Here is a 25,984-nt window from a genome sequence, read left to right as displayed (position 1 = left end):
TTCCAGAATGCAATATATCAGAAATGGGCTGGATTTTCCAATGGTGATTAGGTTACAAATTTACAGTTCTAAGGCCATGAAAATGTTCTAACTAAGGCACCAAAAGGAAGACACCTTCTCTCATGAAAGGTTGCTGGCATCCAGGGTTCCTCTGTCACATGCAAGGCACATGGTGACATCTGCTGGTCCCTCTCTCCTGGGTTCTGGTTTCAATTGCTTTCTCTCTCAGTTCCTGTTGATCCTTACTTATTTCTTCCTGGGCATTTCTCTAAACTCTCTGGGCTTTTACTCTTTTAGCCTCTTCACAAAGGACTCCAGTGAAAGATTAAGACACACCTTGAATGGCCTAGGTCACATCTCAATTGAAATAGCCTAACCAAAATGTCCCACCCACAAGAGATTTGCCCCAAACAGAATGGATTAAAAGAACATGTTCTTTTCTGAGGTATATAACAGATTCAAAACATCACAATGTGTTTTGTGTTATTTAAATAGTTCCATTTTTAATTTCTTTCTAAATTTTGGTGAAAATATTAAATGGTATTTTTAAGGAGTATTAACACATCATAAAAACCTACTTCTAAAGTGTTTTTACTTATCCATGGTTCTGTCCATACCTGCCATGAACATGCATATTATATTGAGATAATATTTAAGGATCGTAATTTTGAGTTCTAGATGCTTTTGATAACACTCAAACTTATTTTCAAATAGCTTCAAATCTTTGTGTTTAGAACTGTATGAAAATAATACTAGAATGTGGCCAACTTACTACATTTTAAGCAACATTAGTGCTTATGTATATGTAAGTACTGATCTATTGAATTAATCTCACTTCATATTACTTCTTACAAAATTCATCATTCAGTATGCCTGTGTCACTTCACACTTCTATGCTGTTATACTACATAATTTCTATAGTAAGCCTTGTTAAAAATCTTGACTCCACCTCTCTGTTGCTCAGATGTGGCCCTCTCTCTTCTAGCTAAGCCAACCCAGCAGGTGAACTCACAACCTACCCCCCACGTGGGGCCTGACTCCCAGGGGTGTAAATCTTCTGGGCAACACAGGATATTACTCCTGGGGATGAATCTGGACCTGGCATTATGGGATTGAGAACATCTTGACCAAAAGGCAGATGTGAAATGAAACAAAACAAGGTTTCACTGGCTGGGAGATTTCAAATGGAGTTGAGTGGTCACCCTGGTGGACATCCTTATGCACTATATAGATAACACTTTTTAGATTTTAATGTATTGGTATAGCTAGAAGTAAATACCTGAAGCTACCAAACTGCAACCCAGTGGCCTTGACTCTTGAAGACAACTGTATAACAATGTAGCTTACAATGGGTGACAGTGTGATTGTGAAAACCTTGTGGATTGCACTCCCTTTATCCAGTATACGGATGGATCAGTAAAAAAATGGGGGCAAAAAGTAAATGAAAAATAGGGTGGGATGGTAGGGTGATTTGGGTGTTCTCTTTTACTTTTATTTTTTACTCTTATTCTTTCAGATGTAAAGAAAATGTTCAAAAATAGACTGGGGTGATGAATGCATAACTACATGATGGTACCATGAACAGCTGACTACACACCATGGATGATTGTATGGTATGTGAATATATCTCAATAAAATAAAATTTAATTAAAAAAATCTTGACTGTTAAACTTCACACTAAAGGGTCCACATACAGAATTTCATTTTGCGTTATGAATTTTCTGATGTGAAACCAAACTGCAGGCATTTCTAAAATGACTTTAGGGTTCTTGTTTCTTCAGCATTAGAACACTAATGCTAAAGGAATGAGTGACCACTGAAGACATGCCTCCATTCATGACACTGATAAAAGAGTTTTATACACTGTGAATTTTCACTTGCCTTAGAAGTGTTGCTGTATTAACAAATGACTGTGTGATTTTCATCAATATCCTCTCCAGAATGAATTCTCTGGCACTTCCTCAAGGAACCTCAGCCTCTGGTAAAGACCTGTCTCTGCATCATTTGGAATAATAGATGAAAACTCCTCCACCTTCATTAAATGTATATCATGAATTTTCTCATGTTGTGTATCATCAGATCTTATCAAAAGCTTTACTACAAAGGTGATATTGACATGGATTCTCTTCATTATGAGTCAAGATGACTAAAGCTCTACCAGATTGATAACATATGGTGTTTCTTCAATATGCAAGTTCTCTAGTATGTTTAAAAGATAAATCAACAGCTGAAATCTCTTCCATATTCAAGACATTTATAGTGTATGAGTTCTGTTATGTAATCTAATGTCTGAACACTGAAGCCTTTCATATATACGGCATCAGTAGGGTCTCACTCCAGTTTAAGTTCTCCATACTGCCTAACATTGCAAAAATAAACTAAGGTTTCCACACATAGATGATACTTTTATGGTATCTCTCCCATGAGTTTTCTCATGTTTATAAAGCCAGAACAATGGCTGAAGGCTTTTCCACATAGATAAATTTATAAGGTTTCTCTCCAGTGTGAGTTCTCTCATGTTGTCAAAGGCTAGAATAATGGGTGAATGCTTTCCCACATAAAAGACATTAATAGGGTTTCTAAACATTGTGAATTCTCTCATGTGCACTAAGGTTAGAAACTCTATTGAAGGCTTTCCCACATAGATGACATTCATAAGGTTTCTCTCCACTGTGAATCATCTCATGTCTTCTAAGGTTAGAATAATGGTTGAAGGCTTTCCCGCATAGATGACATGGATAAGGTTTCTCTCCAGTATGAGTTCTCTCATGTTCTCTCAGGTCAGAACATCTAGTGAAGGCTTTCCCACATAGATGACATTCATAAGGTTTCTCTCCAGTGTGAGTTCTCTCATGTTGTCTCAAGTGAACACACTGAATGAAAGCTTTCCCACACAAAAGACATTCATAGGGTTTCTCTCCAGTGTGGGTCCTCTCATGTCTTCTAAGGTTAAAATAATGGGTAAAGACCTTCCCACATAGATGACATTGATAAGGTTTCTCTCCAGCATGAACTCTCTCATGTATTTTAAGATAAGAACAAAGAGTGAAGGCTTTCCCACATAGATGACATTTATAAGGTTTCTCTCCAATATGAGTTCTCTCAAGTTGTCTCAGGTGAACACACTGAGTGAAAGCTTTCCCACACAAAAGACATTTTAAGGGTTTCTCTGCAGTGTGAGTCTTCTCATGTCTTCTAAGGTTAGAATAATTGGTGAAGACCTTCCCACATAGATGACATTGATAAGGTTTCTCTCCGGTGTGAGTTCTCTCATGTTCTTTAAGGGCAGAACATCGAATGAAGGCTTTCCCACACAGATGACATTCATAAGGTTTCTCTCCAGTGTGAGTTCTTTCATGTTCTCTGAGGGCAGAACATCGAGTGAAGGCTTTCCCACAAAGATGACATTCATAAGGTTTTTCCCCAGTGTGAGTTCTTTCATGTTCTCTGAGGGCAGAATATTGAGTAAAGGCTTTCTCACCTAGATGATATTCATAGGGTTTCTCTCCAGTGTGAGTTCCATTGGAATGTGTAAGGTCAGAGCTTTGAATAAAGGATTTACTAATTAGATGCCATTCATATGACTTACTTCTAGTGTGAAAATGCTTTCGTTGATTAAAAGATGACTGGTCACAGAGGGCTTTTCCAAATAGACTGCTGAAGTAGGGTTTCTTTCCCTTATAAGTTAACACATGATGAGTCACTCTGGAATTGTGAGTAAAATCTTCTGGCAATTCACTACATACAATAACATTCTTTTGAGAATTCTGCTTCTGGGAAGTAGATGAGAGACTATAAAAGGTTTGTCCATAAAAATCCATTCATATACATATGAATTCTAGACTAATTATTCACTGACAGTATCCAATTAAAATCTTTCCCATATCGGTTACACACCATGTCATTCTGCATGCAGAGGGATTTTCTTTTCTTTTTTATAGACTATCAACTGCAGAACTACCTCATCAGTTTTGAAGACTTTATAGTATTTCAAACATTTGGTATATAAGTCATGTTTAAACAATTATCTTTTTATAAAAACCCAGCTTATACTTATGTGCTTGAAATAAATTTTCCCTAAATTCAAATTACCACAGATTTTTTCTGGATTAGCACTTAAACCAACTTACAGTTAAGTGATTATACTGAATTCCTAATTTGTTCCACTCCAAGGTATCTATGTGGAAGACCAGGGTTCACAGCCATGATGCTTACCAATGACATGATGTTAGATGTGTCCTTCCTGCAGATATGTTGCATAGATAGCATGTTGTATTTTTTAAGACCAGTTTCTTTGCCTAAAACAAGTGAAAAAACAATTAGTTGCTAGATTAGCATTAGAGAAATGAAAATGTTGAAAAGAACCACATGGCCCTATAATTATTTCAAGTAGGACACTCATCTGGGAAGTATTACAAAATTAAGGATTACTTTAAACAGTAGAAAACTTCCTATGATAATTAGGAAAGATTTTCAAGATTGAAGTATAAGGAAAATTATTTTAAAAATAGTATGTTGGGGAGGTAAAGAGAGGGTAAACCATTCAAGAGGAGGTCCAGGAAAAGAGCCATTAGATCAAAGTTTAAATTCAACAGAACATAAATATACATTTCCACAAAGCTATAGACAGTTGAATACAGGTTCATAAGCAACTGAAATAATGGCCACACCTGAGGAAAATTTCTCCAATATTGACACCCACATTTCAGAAAATGTAACTTACTTAAGGATATCTGCAGGTGATATTTTCAAGAAACCTACTCACACAATGACAAAGGTCCTTCTTGTCATGAAGCACCGGTTCCTAGAGCTCACCTGAATCCTGGCTTTGGAAAAATACAATTCTGTCTTTCCACAGTTCCTCTCCTTGATCCAACTGAGAAGATACATCTGATTTGCAGACCTGATGTCCTGGTTGTAAGAAAAAAAAAAAAAAAAAAAATGGAATTTTGGGTTCTGTGCACTTAACAGTCCAGAGAAGGTGACCATTTTAGTTTTCTATGTTGTTTAAACAAATAACATGTAAGGGACTGGCTTAAACAATGGGAATTTATTAGCTTATGGTTTTTCGGCCAGGAAAATGTCCAAATCAAGGCATATTCAAGGCAATGCTTTCTCCCCAGGAGTGTGTCATTCTGGGGTTGGCAGTTGGCAACATTGGGTCCTTAGTCTGTCACATGGAAAGGCACATGGCAGCATCTCCTGGTCTCTTGCTTCTCTTCTGGATTTTGCTGATTTCAGCTTCTTCAGATGGCTTTCTCAGTATCTTAATTTTATTCTCTTATAAAGGGATGCCATTAAATGGATTAAAATGAGTTCTGATAGAGGTGAGACATCTTAACTAAAGGAACCTCATCAAAAGGTCATCCTTACAATGGATATACAAGCATAGGAATGGATTAGAATTAAGAAAATGTTTTTTCTGAGGTACACAAAGCTTCAAACCACTACACTCCCTGCTCTGGACTACATGAAACATGTTCTTTCTATAGACAAAACACATTCATTCCATTACAATATGTCAAAAGCCTTAAGTCATTTCAGAAATAATGCACAGTACAAAGTCTAATCAAAATTTGCTTACGGGTGTGCTCTGTCCTGGAGCACAATTCCCCTGTCTCTGAACCTGTGAAATCTAGAGAACAAATTATCTGCTTCCAATGTACAATGGAGGAATAGGCATGGAATAAACATTTCCATTCCCACAGTGAAAAATTGAAAACATGGTTCATGGTTCCAAAACCCTGCAAGGCATACTCCATTTCTTTTTTAGTGTTATTTTATTGAGATATATTCACACACCATATAAAGCACCCAACATATACAATCAATGGCTCATATTATCATCATATACTTGGGCACTTATCATCACAATCAATTTTAGAACATTTTCATTACTCCAAAAAAGAAATAAAATAAAGGACACCCAAAACATCTCATACACATTAACCCCAACTATTATCTTTTTTGTCTTTATTACTCATCTACCTATACAATGAATAAAGTAGGGTCAGTTACAAGGCTTTTACAATCACATGGACACAATAAAAGCTAAATAGTTATACAATCATTATCAAAGACCAAGGCTACTGGATTAAATAATTGCAGGTATTTCCTTCTAGCTATTCTAATACACTAGAAAATAAAAATAAATGTCAATATGAGTCAGTGGTCATAATCATTTGATAGAACCTGATTTCTCAGTTACACCTCCTCCCTCAAATTTGGTCAATCTCAATCTTCAGGGATATTTGGGCAATGACCATTTTAACTTTTTCATGCTGGAAAGGGGTATTGACATTTGAGGGTAGAGGAAGGAAATTGGTAGATGTTCTTGGAGAGACTGGTACCTCAGGGTTTCAGGGCTAATCTGGCATAGGGACAATCTGGAGGCCTTAAGTTTCTGAAAAAAATAAACATACTAATAAGAACTTTCATAGAGTTTTAGATAGAGACCAGGGTGTTCTCTAGGGTTTTCAGGAATACTGTTGGTGGAGGTTTGACATACTGTGGCAATCTGCAATTATCTGGCTGATGTATGCTTAAGAATAACCCCAAGAATGACCTCTCTATTCTATCTGAAATCTTTTAGCCACTGAAACTTTTTGTTTCATCTGTTTTCCCTCTTTTGGTCAAGAAAGCATTCTGTATTTCCCAATGCCACAGTCAGGCTCATCCCTGGGAGTCATATCCCACATTGCCAGGGAGACTTACATTCCTGGGAGTCATGTACCATGTAGGGGGGATGGTAGTGAGTTTATTTGCAGAGTTGGCTTAGCGATAGAGGCGATGTCTGAGCAACAGAAGAGGTTCTCTGGGGTGACTCTTAGGCATAATTATAAGTAGTCTTAGCTTTGTCTTTCAGAAATAAGTTTCATAAGGGCAAGCCTCAAGATCAAGGGCTTGGCTTATTAAATTGGGAGTCCCTAATGCTTGAGAGAATATCAGGAATTCCCTAGGTGGGGAAGTTTAACAGTTCCACATTTTTTCCCATCCCCTCAAGTGGACTTTGCAAATACTTTTTTAATTTTCTGCCCAAAATACTCTGAAATGTTTTGGGGTATTACATTAACCCATACAGAATAACAAGAGCTCATCTATTCTAGGATCCATATAATTATGTTGTTTAAATAAACTGACCAGGCAGATTAAATTAGTGTGCTACAGAAAATTTAAATTTTGAACCAAGTAAACATCTCTTTCTTTTGCCTCACAAAGAGGTTGAAGTTTTAAAATAAAGACAATATCACCCTTTACCTTGTATTCTGATCTTCTTAGTCCTAACCAGGTCCATTTCATTCATATTTCTAATTGAATTCTGATCTCTTTTTCAGCTTCTTTAATAGTTGCTGTATGGATTAATGCTGACTCTCAAAGCTGCAGAACTCCAACTCTGAGACTCAGGTGTCACACAGTTATCCAAAGTTCTAGGGAACTACCAGGTTATAACAAGATCTCATTTCCTATTCTAGAATTATAATTTAGAAATAATAGTTAAAACACAGGAATGTGAAGGCTGTAAGAGTTCACAATCTAGGAACTTTTAAAATGTGCCTTATTGAACATTTAGTACACCTTAATCATCAATTGCTCAAAACCTGCCCACTTTCAATCACCTAACAACCCATGCTCTCAGATACATGATAACATGATACAATTCTCAGAATTTTCTCATTATACTTAGTTCACTTTAGTGAGTCAGTGTCCTCAAGGTTCATTTACCTAGTTGTATGCCTCATGACTTCATTCCTTCCTGCAGCTACTCAATATTCTGTCATATGTATACACTAGTTTGCTCTTCCATTCACCCACTGATGTACCCTCAGGCCACCTACATTCATTGTAAGTTGTGAATAGTGCTGCCGTAAACTCCAATGTACAAATGCCTAATTGTGTCCATGCCAAAAGTGAATAGGTATATCTCTTTCTCCACATCCTCCCCAGCACCTGTATCATTCTGTTTATTTTTTAAACAGATTTATTCACACACCATAAGATCCATCCTAAGTGAACAATCCAAAGCTCCTGGAATAATCACATAGTTAGGCAGTCACCACCACAATCTACATTTCCCTTTCTAACAAAGAAAGAAATGGGAAAAAATAAAAATGAAGAATAAAACTAAACATGAGAAACAACATTAAGAATCCCATACCCATCCCTTATATCCTCCTTTTATTGACATTTAGCTTTGGTATATCACCTTTGTTATAATTAATGGAAGAATATTACAATGTTCACTTTAACTATAGACCCTGCTTTGCATTATTGTATTTTTTCCATATATCATCCCATTTTGTGATTGTGATATTTTTTCTCCCTCATGTAGAAACTTTCTTATATTTGTACATTTAATCACCATATCATTGTCCACCCTAGGATTTGCTTAGTTATACCATCCTAGGTTTTATCATCTATCTTTCCTTCTGGTGTCATGCATGACCTTAGCCTTCGTCTTACAATTGTCTTCACACTCAGCTTTGTTCATCATACTTACAATATTGTGCTATCCATTTATGAATCTCTACCATCACTCCTGTTGAACATTCTGTACTCAAAAAAAACAGAAGTTGGCTCTTTGAGAAAATAAATAAAATCAACAGACCCTTAGCTAGGCTGACAAAGAAAAAAAGAGGAGGCAATAAATTAAATCAGAAATATGAAAGGGGGACATAACTGACCCCACAGAAATAAAGGAGATAGTGAAAGGATACTATGAGCAACTATATGCTAACAAACTAAACAAAATAGACAATATAGACAACTTCCTAGAAAAGCAAGAAAAACCAAGAGACTTGAGGAAAAAATAGAAGACCTCAACAAACCAATCACATTAAAGAGATTGTATCAATCATCAAAAATGTTCCCAAAAAGAAAAGTCCAGGACCAGATGGCTTCACATGAGAATTCCACTAAGCATTCAGGAAAGTATTAGTTCCAATGCTGCTCAAACTCTTCAAAGAATTGAAGACGGAAAGCTACATAACTCAAATTCTATGAAGCCAACATCACGCTATTACCAAAGCCAGACAAAGATACTACATAAAAACTATAGGCCTATCTCTTTAATGAACATAGATGGAAAAGTTCTCAACAAAATACTTGCAAATCAAATCCAGCAGCACATTAAAAGAATTATACACCATGACCAAGTGGCTTTTATTCCAGGTATGCAAGAGTGGTTCAACACAAGAAAATCAACACCAAATCAATAAATCAAAGGAGAAGAAAGCACATGATCATCTTGATTGATGCACAAAAGGCATTTGTTAAAACTTCACATCCTTTCTTGATGAAAACACTTCAAAGGATAGGAATAGAAGGAAATTTCCTTAACATGATAAAGGAAGTTCGTGAAAAACCCACAACTAACATCATATTCAATGGAGAAAGATTGAAAGCTTTCCCTCTAAGATCAGGAACAAGACAAGGATGCCCAGTGACACCACTGTTACTCTACATTGTGCTGGAAGTTCTAGCTACAGCAATTAGGCAAGAAAAAGAAATAAAATGCATCCAAATTGGAAAAGTAAAACTTTCACTTTTTGCAGATGACATGATCCTATATGCAGAATATCCCCCAGAAATCCACAGCAAAGCTACTAGAGCTAATAAGCAAGTACAGAAAAATGGCAGGGTACAAGATCAACATGCAAAATCAGCAGTGTTTCTTTACACTAGTAGGGAGCAATCTGAGGTGGAAATCAAGAAAAATATTCCATTTACAATAGTAAATAAAAGAATCAAATATTTAGGAATAAATTTAACAAGGGACATAAAAGACCTGAACACAGAAAATTACAAAACACTGATAAAAAACATCAAGGAAGACCTAAATAAATGAAAGGACATACCATGTTCATGGATTGGAAGACTAAATATGGTTAAGATGTCAATTATGCCCAAACTGATTTATAGATTCAATGCAATACCAATTAAAATCCCAACAACTTACTTTGCAGAAATAGAAAAACCAATAATCAAATTTATTTGGAAGGGGAGTGTGCCTGAATAGCTAAAAATATCTTTAGTAATCAAAATGAAATGAGAGGTCTCACACTACCTGACTAAATCATATTACAAAGCTACAGTGGTCAAAACAGCATGGTAATGATGTAAATATAGATAAACTGACCAATGGAATTAAAATGAGTGTTCAGAAATAGAACCTCTCATCTACGGACAGTTATCTTTGAGAAGGCAATCAAGTTGACTCAACCAGGACAGAGCAGCTGCTTCAAAAAATAATGCTTGGAGAACTGGCTATACATATCCAAAAGAATGAAAGAGGATCCCTACCTCACACCTTATACAAAAATAACTCAAAATGGATCAAAGATCTGAACATTAGAGCTAAGACCATAAAACTTTAAGAAGAAAATGTAGAGAGATATCTTAAAGATCTTGTGATAAGATGTGGTTCCCAGACCTTACACTCAAAGCACAAGCAATTAAAGATAAATGAGATATCCTATAATTGAATACTTGTGCACATCAAAGGACATTATCAGAAAATTAAAAAGGCAGCATACACAACGGGAGATAAAATAATCACATATCAGCTAATTTAATATCATAATATATAGAGATCCTACAATCATTACACTTCAAGGTCTGAGAGTCACATATAGAATTATATTTTGTCCTCCGAGACTGATAAAGTGGCAACCCCACCCTTTCCAAGTGTTTGCACAGTAGCCATGCACTCTGTAAACATTGGAGTGAAACTTCTACCCTCCTCTCAGAACACTGGGGTGATGGCTACACTCTCCAAATCCCTGGGGAATAGGCTCAGCTCTCTCAGAAGAGTGGGGTGTCAGCCAGAGTCTGTGCAATCCTATGGGTACAGATTTCAACCTCTGAAAACTGGTAGCAGCACTGTTCCTCAACAATGTGGTAGGAGTCCAACCCACTCCAAGCACCAGAGCAGACACAACCTTCCCAAATTCATGCGTGGGCCCACCATCTTGGCTGATTAGATGTCTTCAGTCCAGGCCTCAGCTTCCATGGTTCTGCACTTGAAGTGATTTTTCTTACAATCTGTCCCTTTTAATCCAGGGTGGCAGGGCTTCCATTCATGCATATCTTGCAAAAAAAACTTGTCAGTTGTGTATGTAGTACACAGAGTTTCAAACCATCAGACAGAAAGACATTCCACAGATCCTTCCTGGATAACTGCACCTCCAATACTGACTTGAATAGAAATTACTTACTGGTTCCTTGTTTAATTTAAACTGTCACATGGAGCCCTATTCTCTGGAGACTCACTTGCCAGAGGCTGAGTATTTTCCAAACCATCAGTTTCTGATTTCTTAATGCCCAGGACTTCAGTTCTCAGCTTATCACATTCCTCTAGCATTTTACTATAAGCTGCAAGGAGAAACTAGTCTGTACTTTACACACTTATCTTGGAAATTGCCTCAGTTAAATATTGAAGTTCATCACTGAAGTTCTGCCTTCCATCCAACATCAGAACTCAAATTTGCTAAGTTCTCTCCCATTTGTAAAACAAGGATCAACTTTCCTCCTGTTTCCAATAACATATCATCATTTCTTTCCAAAGCCTCACTGGAAGTATCTTTAACATCCATATTTCTACCAAAGTTCTCTTCAAAGGAATCTAGGCCTTTCCTATAAAGCACCTCACAATTCTTCCAGCCTCAACCAGCTACCCCATTCCAAAGTCATTTCCACATTTTTGTTATATGCACCAGAAGCACCCCACTTAACTGGTTCCAAATTTGTTTTATTACCCTAGGCTCTTTAACCAAACAGCATGAAATGGGTTGGCTAAAACAATGGAAATTTATTAGCTCATGGTTTTGAGGCTGGGAAAAGGTCCAAATCCAGGTATCATCAAGGCAACACTTTCTCCCCATGACTGTGGCATTCTGGGGCTCACAGCTGGCAACACTTGGTCCTTAGCCTGTCATGTGGCAAGGCACATCATGGTTTCTCCTGGTCTCTTTCTTCTCTTCCAACTTTCATTGATTTCAGCTTCTTTTTTTCCTAGGGCTTTCTCTCTTTCTGAATTTTATTCTCTCATAAAGGACTCCAGTAATAGTATGAAGACCATCCTGAGGTGAAGGACACACCTTAACTGAGGTAATCTCATCAAAGGATACTACATACAATGGGTTCACATGCACAGACTGGATCAGATTTAAGAATATGTCTTTTCTGTGGTACATACAGTTTCAAACCTGTGTAGTGACCAAAGAATAAGGTTCATATTGAAGGTCAGCCAAGGGAAAAGTACCTGGAGCAAAGAATATTGACAATGTTTCACCATAAAAAGTGAGAACCTCTGGTTGCTAATGCCCAAGTTCAAAGATAGACTTCAGAACCCTCTGTATTTTAGGACAAGGAAAAATTCTAGGTTTCCATAAATAGCTCATTATTCTCAAAAAGAATCCAATAACATTAAGCTCCCTCAGAACAGTCTTAAGTTTATGTGGAAAAGGATATGCCTGTTGTTTTTATTACTATAGTCTGAATCCACACCAAATCCCTAGAGCAACTGTAACACACAGCATGTTTTGAAATTTGCTCTATAGCTACTTATTAAATTGTACTTTGAAAGTTATCACATTTCAGTATATATCTTATATTTCACAATAAGAAAATAACTGAAATTATGGAACTGCAACCCATAATATTCTTGGAAATCTGCTCTATGACTACTTGTAGATTCATACTTTGAAAGTTATCACCATTCTGTGTACATATATGTTATACTTCACAATAAGGAAATAACTGAAATTGGCAAACTGTAACTCATAACATTCTTTGGAACTTGCTAACTACTTGTTAAATAATACTTTTAAAGTTATCACTTTTCTGTATATATATTTCACAATAAAAATGTAAAAAGAAAGAAATAGGAGAAGTGATGATTTCAGGAGTCAGAAGAGAGAGTTTCCATCTCTACTTCAGTGAGCAAACTTAAACTTCTCTTAGGGAATTCATCAAAAAACTTCATTGGAGTTCCCAGCTTGCAGCCTGCCCCACAGAATTTGGACTCATGCATCCCAAAGTTGTATGAGACATTTTATAAAATTTCATAATATTGAGAGAGATCTCCTGTTGGTTCTGTTTCCCTAGAAAACCCTGACTAATATAGATATATTTTAAATCCAAAAAAAAAAAAAAAAATCATAAAATATGTATATAAAGTATAAAAATAAAATGTAAAATAGAGACAAGCTGTTCTAGACACTTCTTGAGGATTAAATAGGTAAGTTTGAGAGACTCACCGACTGAGAGCAGATGACTGATATTCTCCAGCATCACATCTCTGAACAGCTTTCTCTGGGAAGTGTCCAGCAGGGCCCACTCTTCCTGGGTGAAGTCTATAACTACATCTTTCAAGTTCACTAACTCCTAAAAACATCAGAGACATTGGGGTTCAGAAAGGGCCATCTGCCAATGTCTAGAGCAGGATGCTTGGGAAATAGCACTGTGGAAGTGGTGACTGTTGACAGAAAGCCCAAACTGCATTTGAGTTTCATGCCAGATGATTCTCAGTGCTTAACAGTCATCTGCGTTTCACACACACAGATGCATACATATCCACACATTATTTAAAACTCCATTATAAAAGAATCTCAAAAACCATGTGGTATAATACAATCTGGACACTTCTTGATAAACTGGTCCATTATGACTTCTAGATGGTGACGTAAAATTTGCAATTGAGCATTCATAATTAAAACACCCTTTTCCACCAATTTCAAGTAAATTTACAGACTCATCACAGGGCAAGGAATACTCATGATTTGCCACTTTTATATCATAACTATAGTTAGATTATTGCCTCAGATGACCTTAGTTTCTCTCATCTATGAAATTATTTCACAACCTGTTACCAATTTTGAAAGAGCCAAAGAGCTTATGTGTAAAGCACTTTATATCTGAACATAATAAATAAGTATATTAATTAGAATGGCAGGATACTTGTAGCAAAGTACAGTATTCTGCAGAACTAAATAGATATCATGGATAACTTGGATCAATAGGTGCTGCCTCACTCAATTCTCCATAACTCAGCTATCATCATAACATACAAGTATAGACAGTTCAGCAGTACACAACAACAGACCCCTGAGATAGCTGTACCGAAGGATGTTCCTAGCTGGCCATTCCAGGGATATGAGATCTTCCACCCTCAACTTTCCTTAGGACCTTCAACACCTATGTTTATTGCCTCTCTTATATCTTCACCTCCTCTGTATGTTCAAGAGTAAAAGAAGCCTCTTGATCCATTGTGATCTATTGAATTCTTCAAAAATTTTCACAGGCACATACATTTTACTTTACCCATTACACTCCTTCTCCTGAATGTACACTAACATTAAAGAAACACTTCTTTTCATTGCTTCCATTTATAAAATTTGAATAAAGATTATAACAAAAAGGGAAAATGGGCAATCAGGACAAAAGGAAGAATTTTCAGTTTGTTTTTTTTTTTTTAGTTTTTAAAATGTACAGATATACAATATCAATATTTTAAGAAATCAGGAGTTTGGGAAAATAAATGATTCCTCTTTCTTCTATTACCTAATCCTCACTTTTGTCCCTCTCAACAATGCACAGCCCTCCACCCTAGCACCTGTAACACTGTATTGTTTGAACTCACCTGCTAAACATCAGCCTCCCTACTGACTGTTAATCTTCTGCTCTTACTCACCTCTATCACGTAAGTTCACTGCATGCATAAGCCATTTGCAAGCATTACAAGGATCAATGAGTACATTATTTCTCTAATGAGGCCATGGGATGGATGAGAAAAAAACCTCTCCGCTCTCCAGTGAATACAGAGCCTTAAGAAGTCTGGAACAAATTAGTGTAGGAAAGATTACTTATTGATGAACCAACACCATCCCAAAGGACTGGATAAAAGTTAACTGGAACTCAGATGCTTGACTACCCCCTAAATGATCTTAGAATATACATGCTCATCTGCTGTCAACACATGGGTAATTTCATAGAAAGAATAATTCCTTACTCACCAGTGGCTGCATTGTCAAAAACTCAGCTGACAACTGTCTTCCTCTGGGTTTTCACTCACAACCAGATAAGCACTAGGTGAGCAAACCTGAGAACGGAGAAAGAAGCTATGAGATTCTGGTCTCGTCTCCGATTTCCAGACCCAACTGCCATGACTCTGAACCCTTCATGCCGTCCCTAGCCCAATCAACAGGATCATGAAGTATTCTCCAAGAGAATACCTTCATCGTACAGATTAAAACATGAAAATCATTGAGTTTTATATACTCGTTAGCCCATGGTGTTCAGATTTTTCAATTTCCTTCCTGATTCCAAAACATTGGGTCTCCAAATCCTTAGACCACTCTGGAATTTCTCAGATATAGACAGTTTATGATGTTCTGGGAATGCCCTGGAATGACTATGGTTTGTTAATTTCTGGTGGGGATGGTAGGAACAAGTTCACAGAAATGTTGCTATATTGGGTTATTTTCTTGGGGCAGAGTAGGAACATATTGGAAGCAGTTATTTTAGGTTAGTTGTCTTTTTCTTACTCCCTTGTTATGGTTTTTTTGAAATTTTTTTTATTGTATGTTTTTAAATTTTTTTTAATATAGTTAATTAAAAAAAAGTTAATTAATAAAAAAGAAACAATGAAAAAAATATGCAGAGCCCCTTTGAGGAGCTGGTGGAGAATGCAGGGGTGTTGGGCTTCCCCACCTTGATGTTTGCTGATGTGCTCACAGACATAGGGCACTGGTGGTTTGATGGGCTGAGCCCTGTACCAAGGGACTTGCACTTGGGAATACTGTTGCTGCAAAGGAGATGCTAGGCCGCCCTACAATTTTGCCTAAGAGCCTCCTCCCAAATATCTCTTTGTTGCTCAGATGTGGCCCTCTCTCTCTAGCTAAGCCAACTTGGCAGGTGAAATCACTGCCCTCCCTCATATGTGGGATCTGACACCCAGAGGAATGACTCTCCCTGGCAATGTGGAATATGACTCTCTTGTATTCTGCATTATTTTATTAGCATGTATTTTGGTAGTCAATGACTCCATTTCCATGGATTTCTTTTACAGTCATAGGAGATTTCAGCCTAGTTATACTACAACATTCTTGAGGCAAGTGATGACCTTTTATTTTTGTCAGAAATGCGAATATACTGATGTTGCAGACTGACTCTGAGCTAGGACTGTCCAAGGACATAAAGGTATACTAGCAAATATAACAGAGCATGGAATGTGGAGTTTAAGAGCCATATTAGAAGAGACCATTTAAAGGAAAAAAATCCAAGCATGCTTTGAATACACAATCTAGAACTATTTCATTTTGTGGGATGGAAAACTCCCCTAGAAATGCAGGTATTTTGTAAGAAGAATTGCTCCAAGTTTTCTTTACTCCAGGCACTGGGTCCCTTACTAAAATTTGAATTATTAAGGATGACCAAGCTTTCAAAATGTGGTGAGTCCATCTACATAACTGAAGAGGAAACTGAAATATCTCACTAGGGAAATAAGTGTTCAGGTCTGGGAATCAGATATAAGAGTCAGACTGGAAAGTTTAAGTTCTATAAACATAAAGATGATAACTGAGATCAAAGGAATGGAACATATTGCCTAGCTAGAGAGCAAGAAGGAAACGAAGGCCTAGACCAAGGCCTGCAGAATTCTAATAATTAAGGTTTCAGAAAGAACTCACAAACACCTAGAAAGTGGAGCCGAGGAAATCCACGTGAATATTGTGAGCTCAGAAACCAGGACAGAGATAGATTCTAAAAGAAGGGACTTAGGGTATTTGTTGCGAAATCTTATAGGATGAAGCGACATTCAGTGGATTCACTGAGATGGAGAAAGCTAGACTCTCAAGGGTAGTGGACTTATGTGAAGACAGTTTACATACATTTATCAAGAAAAAATGGGTAAGAGTTAAATTTTAAGTACCCACCACAATGAACTATATAACTTAAGGTGCCTTCTCAGTAAGAACTGAAATTTATATTTGAGTGGAATTCAAGCGTTTCACCTTTATCAACTATTATTAGTAGATATTTTTGGTCTGAATATGGTTGCAAATGTCACTAGAAAACCATGAGAAATATAAGCCTAGGCTAACATATATGGAAATCATTATCTTTTTATTAAAAATACATGCAATTTTGCAGAACCACTTCTCTAAGGTGCTGAGACCCAAACAGGGCCTGACAATTCAAGAGCGTGTAGTTAAGTGGATCTGCAGCATGAGCATGTCAGAAAGACTCTACCAGCATCAAGCGCCTCACACTAGATTTTCCTACTCAGGATCTGCATTTTAACAAGATCCCAGGGGATTCATATGTACGTGAAGAAAAAGCAGCACTGTTTCAGAATTCATTCCAATTACTCATTTCACCACGCTTAAATCCTGCATGGCACAATGAAGATTCTGTCACTGCCTCATTCAGTTCATATCCAAAGAAGACATGGTCAAGAAAGTTTCAGGGACTTTGCTTACACTGTAGTAACAACTCATGTACCCTGATCTTGGTGCCAAGTCCCCTAGATTCCCAAAGCTTTTCCCTTGCTTTTGGTATAGGCTAAAAACAAAATATTCTTCATATAAATACTGAATAATAAGCCAAGCTTAGAATGACAAAGAGGAATTAGGGCTATTTCTCCACATGTGCACACACACTTCCCAAACGTAACACTTTCAAATATTTTAACTCTTCTTGTGACTATTCCCAAGTTTACACTACATGCATTCATTTTTAATTTTACCTTTCATAATGCTCAATAGATTGAATTCTTTGTGGCACCCCCACAGTATATTTGCCAATTCCAATAATTTCAAAATAACTACATCATAATTTTAGTTAATTTAATTTGTTTTTGCATTATTTTGCAAATATCTATTTCTAATTTTGGCTATGTGCAAATTTCTTATTTATATAATTTTCTTTCTTGTATTATTTTATCATTAGCTTCATTATAATTGAATCAAAATTTATGATCAAAAATTTCCAAAATAATCTTAATGCTATGGCTGTGACTCCATTACACATACACAAACTTATCTCACAGTCCACTGTATCCAAATTTTTCTTTTCAAGATGTCCGCTGTGAAATGAGGTACATCCAAACCTTGTCCTCCACATGCCCTGTAATAATGAAGAACAGAAAGTTTAATCTTCATCTACTTTTTGTGCTTTACCTTTCCCAGTTTTCACCATCCTACAGAATGGGGTAGAGGGGAGTCATTCACAGTTTTCCTTCAATCTGAAAAAGGAGCAATAAAATCAGAAATTTATATAGTTCTACAAACATGAAGAGTATGATTCAATATAATGTTAATGTCACTTATCAAATTAATATGAAATTCCACCCAAAATTCTCACCAAATATCCTGACAACATTGGCAGACTAATTCTAAAATTTATTTAAAAGACAAAGGCCCAAGAATACTGCCATTGAACTCTTTGCTCTGATCACCAACTGGGCACTTCTTGCTCCTTATGCTAAGGGCCTGATAGGGAATAGGGGCCTCTGTCTTGACAGGAGTGATTGATCCGGCCTACTGGAGGGAAGAAGGTATGCTGTTATATAACAGAGGCAAGGAAGAATATGCTTGGCACCCACGTGATTTACTTCAGCACCTCTTGATATTCTCCTGCCACACTTTGTTGATAAATGGACAAGAGAAGCAAATCCTGCCTGAGAAGGGCATTGTGACCAGGAGTTCAGACCCATCAGAGGCACCTGGTAAGCGGCTGAGACTAGCTGAGGTGCCAGGTGAGGGGGAGGGAAATCTATAATGGACAAGGTAGTAGGATAATGAGCATCAGCTGTGGCCCCAAGACCACCTGCAGCGGTGGTGGCTTTATGGTGTCAATAATCTTCCTCTTACAGGATTCCTTCAGTAAGACAGGCCAACTGGAATCCTGGGGCAGCAGCTCCCTGAACATATAGAGACCTAAGTGAGAAAAAGGGTAGAGTGGATGGACACAGAGATACTCCACCTAGACCCCCCTTAAGAGAAGAGCTTCTTGCCAAGCTTCTGAGTATTATCAACACTCTGACAATGTCCTTTAGTTGGGTAGACATTTGGGGATTGCCTCACCTGCAGAGAACCACATGCCGCAAGGTCATGCATCCCCAAGGTGATTAATGGAACCTGGGTACGTAGTGCTAGCCATTCTGGTTCCGTGTAATACAGATATAATGGACCATGATAGTTCCAGGGCTCCCTGTAGCTATAAGGCTGCATCACAGCTTCAATTTTCCCTCTGCCCAGCATTGCTTTCTCTCCTTCCACCATGTTGATCCCAAGAGTACTTCCAAATAAAATATCCTTCATATCACATTCTTGGAAACTAACCTGTTTGTCAAAACTGTCTAGGAAAAACAGGGTTTCATAAGCAGGAGTTAAACAAATTCTTCTGGGATGAAATGAGATGAGGGCTGACAAAATCTCATGAGACTGTTATATTGATGAAAATATTGTTGTCACAAAGACTAACTTCCATGAATTAATGGGGATAAAAACCCAGATTGGAGAGAGGGAGAATGGGGTGAGATGAGGAGAAAAGCCAATGAATGGATTCTGCTCTCAACTTGTACTGAAAAGGAGATGAGAGGTCAGCAGCTTGAAATAAAAGTTCAGAAGTGTTTTATCTTTTTTTCAAATTCAGAATGGCAGATTTTAGAACATGTTTAAATTCTAAGATGATGGATCACATTGAGAGGGAGTAGATTAAGATACGATGCATGATTTATAAACAATGATATAAATCATGATACTGTAGTAAGGAATGGGACTCAAATACAAAGTTAGAGGTAAAGAAATCAGCTGGGTAAAAGATAATGCCTCATCTGCTATGGGACAGATGCCAGTAGAGGAATACTTTCAAGTTTAATGGCCCAAAATACCTACTTCCAATTCTACCTATTTCACTTTTGAAACAGATTTCAAATGAGCCACTGAATGTGAGTAGAAATGTAAGACTGTGGAGATTCAAAGGTCATGGGAAGAAGTTAAGAGAGTATTTATTAAGCAAGGGAAATGGAATTGACCTGCAAGACCTAATAGGATTGTCTGGAATTTTGAGAACTACCCCAGACAGCCCAGTGTCATAGCCTCAAATCCAAAGGAATACTAACCATGTACCTTGATAAAGTGTTTCCTCCTGGGAACCAGGAATTATAATCTGGAAGGGCTTTTCTCTGTAGTTAACACTGTTTCTGCAGGGCCTTAACGTGGACAGCTGCAGCTTCGAAACCTTCAATATGCCACTTAGGAATCCTCGACAACAGGTAGCTGAACACCAAAGGGATTTTAAGACAGGGTGCCTGGGAGCCAGGATTGAATACAATGATCCTTGTTGCCAAAAACTCCTCACGTTTGTAGAGCCCCAGGATGAATTCAAGCATCATTAAATATCATCTGTTTGTTCCAGGAAAGGTTATTTACTTAATCTGTAAAGTGTAGGTGGTATTTTAACCAACTTTTTATTCTGAATGATAGTTACATGTAGACTGCTATGAAATAAGCTCAACAGAGAGTATTCAACTAATATAGTTATTTATAATAAGAATAACAACAATATATTATTAAGGTCTCAGGCCCAGGAGTCTTTTCTGAGGCAAGGGAGTGAACAGTCAGGCCCTCTTTAACAGAAATATGAAGTTTGAATCTAACGCATCATATCAAATTAGAAAACACTGTATTCAGGTTGAACCGAATTATGTATAAATGTGCAAATTCTGATTAAAATACACCAACCATAGATAATAAATAGATCAATCTTTAAAGAGAAAAGGGGAAATTGTTATAAGTTTTCAAAAATTTTAAATAGTATCAAAAGGTCTCCAAGTCAATGACATATTCCTTGAAGGAATAATTCTAACAATATCCAAAACCTCATAGGATGAATTAAGAAAATAACAATATTATACTGATAAATATTCATTTACAATATTGAAAAATCTGAATTGGTTATTCAAACAGCTAAAAAGGACACTCAAAATAGATGCCATAATTTAAACTAAGTAATCCAACATACATTTTTCATTAATTTAGATATGAAACCTGGAAATAATTTTAATAAAAGGGAAATCATTGAAATCATATAATGGTCCAGAAAGAGGTAAGGCAAAAATATCTTTGTATAATAATTTATTAATGAAAATTCACTGTTATTGCTATGGCTTAAATTATGTCTTAAAACCTTTTCAACCTGAAAACAAAGAGACTAAGTCCTCAAAACAGCTGGGATCAAGCAGTCGTCTCTTTTTTTGTCACATTCTTGGCTATTATCAGCTCAGGTGTTCACTGAAAGAATCTGAGCCAGTGAATAATGATGGCTTTTATTTAATCACCTTTGAAACTGACTCAGGAAACTCCCATCACTGCCCAGCTAATTCCCAGCATTTCTTGACTGGCCACTGAGTTCCTGAGTGTTCCTCAAACACTTCCCTTACTAGTGGTTTCCTTCAACATTAATCCCAGAACATGAGCTTTAATAAAGACCAAATGCCTAAATCAGAGCATCTGTCATGCTATCAATACAGTTTTTGAGCATTTCCATATGCCACCTGTGGTGTACAAATGCTGAGCCAAACACACCTGATACAGGATTTCTGAAAATGTTAGTAAGTACATGGAATGGAAAAAGACACTCCTGAATAAATCATTCTGGAAAAACTGGATATCCACAGGCAAAGAATAAATTTGGACCCCTACCTCACAAAGATTAACTCAAGGAGAGAACTTCCAGGAGGTAATGGAATAAAGAGAGGCAAAACTCATTCCTCTACCAAAAACACCTACAGAACAGGCAGAATCTGCTCAAAGCAGTAGTTCTGGGGCTTGGGAGACCAGGGAAAGACAACTGCAGCATACAAGGAAGAGCTGGATGAAGAAAAGAGAAACTACCTGCAAAAAATTGTGGTGAGTCAACTCAACTGCAGCTCCCAGAACGCACCCTCTACCCCCATGGCCAATAGCTGTGCATCAGCCACATTCTCGCCTGCTGGTGAGACACAGTAGAGTCCAGATCCAGCTACTGATCATCAACGTTAACCCCCTGTAACCTGCAGCCTTGAGCCTTTCCACACAGGAGCCTGGGGTGCAAACAGCTCCATTATTTCCACAGAAACACAGTGGTGACTCATCTCCACCACAGCTCCTGGAGTCCATCTCCCACCCCAAAAGCCAGGGGCTTTGGGCATGCCTGGTTTCGTCCGGCTGGCTACTGTAGTCTTGGAGAGACAGGGAGGCCCTCCCATTGGGAAAAGAGAGGGACATGGAACAGTCCTGATCCAACTATTGGTAGGCAACGGTGACCCTCTGGATCATGAGGCCTTGAACATTTCCAGGCAGGAGCCAAGAGCTCTCATGGCTCCAGTATCTCCCCAGAGAGAACCTGCAGCAAGCGACTGCATTAGTGTCTCAGTCCACCCACCACCCATCAAGGCCTGCAGCTTCAGGATGGCCTGGACCCTTCTCAGCTGGCTGCTGCCATCTGGGAGAGTCAGCTAAGCCCACCCACCCAGGAACAGAGGGGAACATGGCACAGTTCTGATCCAACAGTTGACAGGTGAAATTGCACTATTGGGTCCCACAGCCTTGGTCCTTTCTGGGCAGGTGCTCACAGCACCACAGAGCCATTATTCCCACCAACCTCAGAAACAGAGGAGTGAGAGAGATTAAAAATAACTTAGCTTTATAGGGTTATGGAGAAAAGATGGCTGAAGATATACCATCTGCTGGGAAAGCTGGGAAAGTGCAGTACTGGAAAACTGCTTTCCTGAGTCTCTCTCTGGGCCTTTGGGATGGGTCACCAATCCTTACATGGGATCCTGGCCCAGTTTTGGATGGGGATTACTGAGTACCAAAGTGCCAAAGAAGACCTTTAAAAGAACTCAATCAACAACAAAATCTTAGACAAGAGGGAAACCAACTCTCAAAGTACTCTTATCAAGATAAACAGAAGCTCAGATATCTGCAAAAAGTTTCAGGGCATACTACAAAACAAGAAGATATGGCCAAGCCAAAAGATCAAATTAAAAAGTGAAAGAGATACAGAATTTGGAACTAATCAAAGACGTTCAAACAAGTCTTCTAAATAATTTCAACGAGATGGCTAAGAATATTAAGACAACACTAGGAAAGCAAAGAGAAGAATTTGAAAGAATACATAGGAAAAAAGTAGATCTTATGGAAATGAAAGATATTGTGGATGAAATTAAAAATATACTAGAGACACACAACAGCAGATCTGAAGAGGCAGAAGAAAGGATCAATGAACTAGAGACAGAGCAACCAAATTAGAACACAAAAAAAGAACAAATGAAGAAAAAAAGTGGAAAAATTTGAGCTGGGTCTCAGGAAATGATTGACAGAACAAAGTGCACAAATATATACATCACAGGTGTCCCAGAAGTAAAAGAGAAGGGAAAAGGGCCAGGAAGAGTATTTGAGGAAAGATGATTGAAAATTTCCAAATCATTATAAAAGACAAAAATATGCAAATCAAAGAATCCCAAAGTACTCCAAATAAATCCAAATAGAACCACTCCAAGATGCATACTATCCAGACTGCCAAATGCCAAACTGAAGGACAGAATCCTGAAAGCAGCAAGAGGAAAAGTGATTCACCAAATACAAGGGAAGCCACATACGGCTAAGTGCTAACTTCTTATCTGACACCAAGGAGGGAAGAAGGCAGTGGTATGATATATTTAACACCCTGAAAGAGAAAAATTGCCAGCCAACAGACAAAGTACAAGAAAAGAGATTGAAAAGAAAAAAGATTGTATGATGACACCATCACCCTAACACCAAAGCCAGATAACGATGCTACAAGAAAAGAAAATTAAAGACCAATTTCTCTAATGAATATAGACGCAAAAATCGTCAACAAAATTCTTGCAAATCAAATCCAATGGCACATTAAAAGAATTACACACCATGACCAAGTGGATTTTATCCAAGGTATGAAAGGGCAGTTCAACACAAGAAAATCAATTAATGTAATACATGTTAACATACTGAAGGGAAAAATATACACAGTCATATTGATTGACACAGAAAAAGCATGACAAAATCCAGCAACCTTTCTTAAGAAACACATTTCCAAAGACAGGAATAAAAAGAAACTTCCTCAATGTGATAACAGGCATATATGCTAAACCCACAGGTCACATCATAGCCAATACTGAAAGACTGAAAGCTTTCCCTCTAAGATTTGGAACAAGACAAGGATGCCCACATTCACCACTGTTATTCAACATCATGCTAGAATTTCTACCTTGAGGAATTAGGAAATAAAAGCCATGAAATCGGAAAGGGAGAAGTAAAACTTTCACTACTCGCAGATGACATGATCCTATATGTAGAAATTTCCATAAAATCAACAACAAAGCTACTAGAGCTAATAAACGAGTTCAGCAAAGTGGTGGGATACAAGATCACCACAAAAAATCAATAGTATTTCTATGCACTAGTAGTGAGCAATCTGAGGGGGAAATCAAGAAAAAAATTCCATTTTTCATGGCAACTAAAAGAATCAAATATCTAGGAATAAATTTAACCATGGAAAAAAAGGACTTGTATTCAGAAAACTATAATACATTGCTAAAATAAATCAAAGATCTAAATAAACTGAAGGACATTCCATGTTCATGGATTCAAAGACTGAATGTTGTTAAGATGTCAATTCTACCCAAATTGATTTACACATTCAATGCAATTCCAATAAAAATACCAACAGCCTACTTTGAAGAAATGGAAAAGGAAATTATCAAATTTATCTGGAAGGGTAAAGAGGTACCGAATAGTCAAAAACATCTTGAGAAAGAAGAAGTTGGAGGATTCACATTTCCTGACTTTAAAGCACATTACAAAGCTACATTGGTCACAAAAGCCTGGAACTGACATAAAGATAAGACATATTGATCAATGGAAACAATTTAGAGTTCAGAAACAGACCTGCACATTTACGGTCAACTGATTTTTGACAAGGCTGCCAAGTCCACTCTACTGGGACAGAATAGTCTGTTCAACAAATGGTGCTGGAAGAACTGGATATCCACATCCAAAGAAAGAAAGAGGACCCCTATCTCACACCTTATACAAAAACTATCTCAAAATGGTTCAAAGACCTAAATATAAAAGACAAGACCATAAAACTCCTGGAAGAAAATGTAGGGAGGCATCTTCACAAACTTGTGATATGCAAAGGTTTATTAGACTTTAAACTCAAAGCACAAGCAATGAAAAAAGAGATAAATGGAACCTTGTCAAATCTGAATACTTTTGTGTTTCAAAGGATTTTGCCAAGCATGTGAAAAGGCAGGCTACTCAACAGGAGAAAATATTTGGGAACCACATATCCAATAAGAGTTTAATATCCAGAATATACAAAGAAATCCTACAACTCAATGATAAAAATACAAACAACCCAATTAAAAAATGGGCAAAAGACTTGAATAGACATTTTTTCCAAAGAGGAAATAACTAATTGATGAAAAGCACATGAAGGGATGTTCATCATCACTAGATCCAGGGCACTGCAAATCAAAATCATGAGATATCATTTCACACCTACTAGAATGACCAATATTAAAAAAAAAAAAAACAAAAAAAAAAAAACTAGACAATTACAAGTGTTGGAGAGGATATGAAGAAACAGGAACACTCATTCACTACCGATGGGAACGTAAAATAGTGCAGTGGCTGTGGAAGACAGTTTGGCTATTCCTGAGGAAGCTAAGTATAGAATTTCCATAGGATTAGGCAATCCCACTACTAGGTATATACACAGAAGAACTGAACGCAGAGATGTGAACAGACATTTGCACAACAATGTTCATAGCAGTACTATTCTCAACTGCCAAAAGACAGAAACAACCCAAGTATACATCAATAAATGAAGGATAAGCGAAATGTGGTGTGTATACATATATATATATACACACACACACACACACACACATATACATACACATACATACATACAC

General features: G+C 37.3%; 1 protein-coding gene across 1 annotated transcript in view; it reads right to left on the bottom strand.

Moving 5' to 3' along the window:
- Nucleotides 1-2,464: 2,464 nt before the first annotated feature.
- LOC119538821 (zinc finger protein 596-like) overlaps nt 2,465-25,984 on the bottom strand; it is a 41,114-nt gene continuing 17,594 nt past the window's right edge. Inside the window, exons 3-8 of the mRNA XM_037842018.1 lie at nt 18,030-18,123; nt 15,012-15,097; nt 13,257-13,383; nt 4,816-4,911; nt 4,216-4,298; nt 2,465-3,773 (exon numbers count right to left, since the gene is read on the bottom strand). Of these exons, the coding sequence (XP_037697946.1) occupies nt 2,580-3,773; nt 4,216-4,298; nt 4,816-4,911; nt 13,257-13,383; nt 15,012-15,023 (1,512 nt within the window). The 5' untranslated portion in view covers nt 15,024-15,097; nt 18,030-18,123 and the 3' untranslated portion in view covers nt 2,465-2,579. The remainder of the gene's footprint in view (nt 3,774-4,215; nt 4,299-4,815; nt 4,912-13,256; nt 13,384-15,011; nt 15,098-18,029; nt 18,124-25,984) is intronic.

Source organism: Choloepus didactylus, chromosome 6, assembly GCF_015220235.1.
Source record: "Choloepus didactylus isolate mChoDid1 chromosome 6, mChoDid1.pri, whole genome shotgun sequence".
Classification (NCBI taxonomy): Eukaryota; Metazoa; Chordata; class Mammalia; order Pilosa; family Megalonychidae; genus Choloepus; species Choloepus didactylus.
Note: the sequence above shows the minus strand (reverse complement) of the source record. Positions and strands in the feature narration are given on the sequence as shown.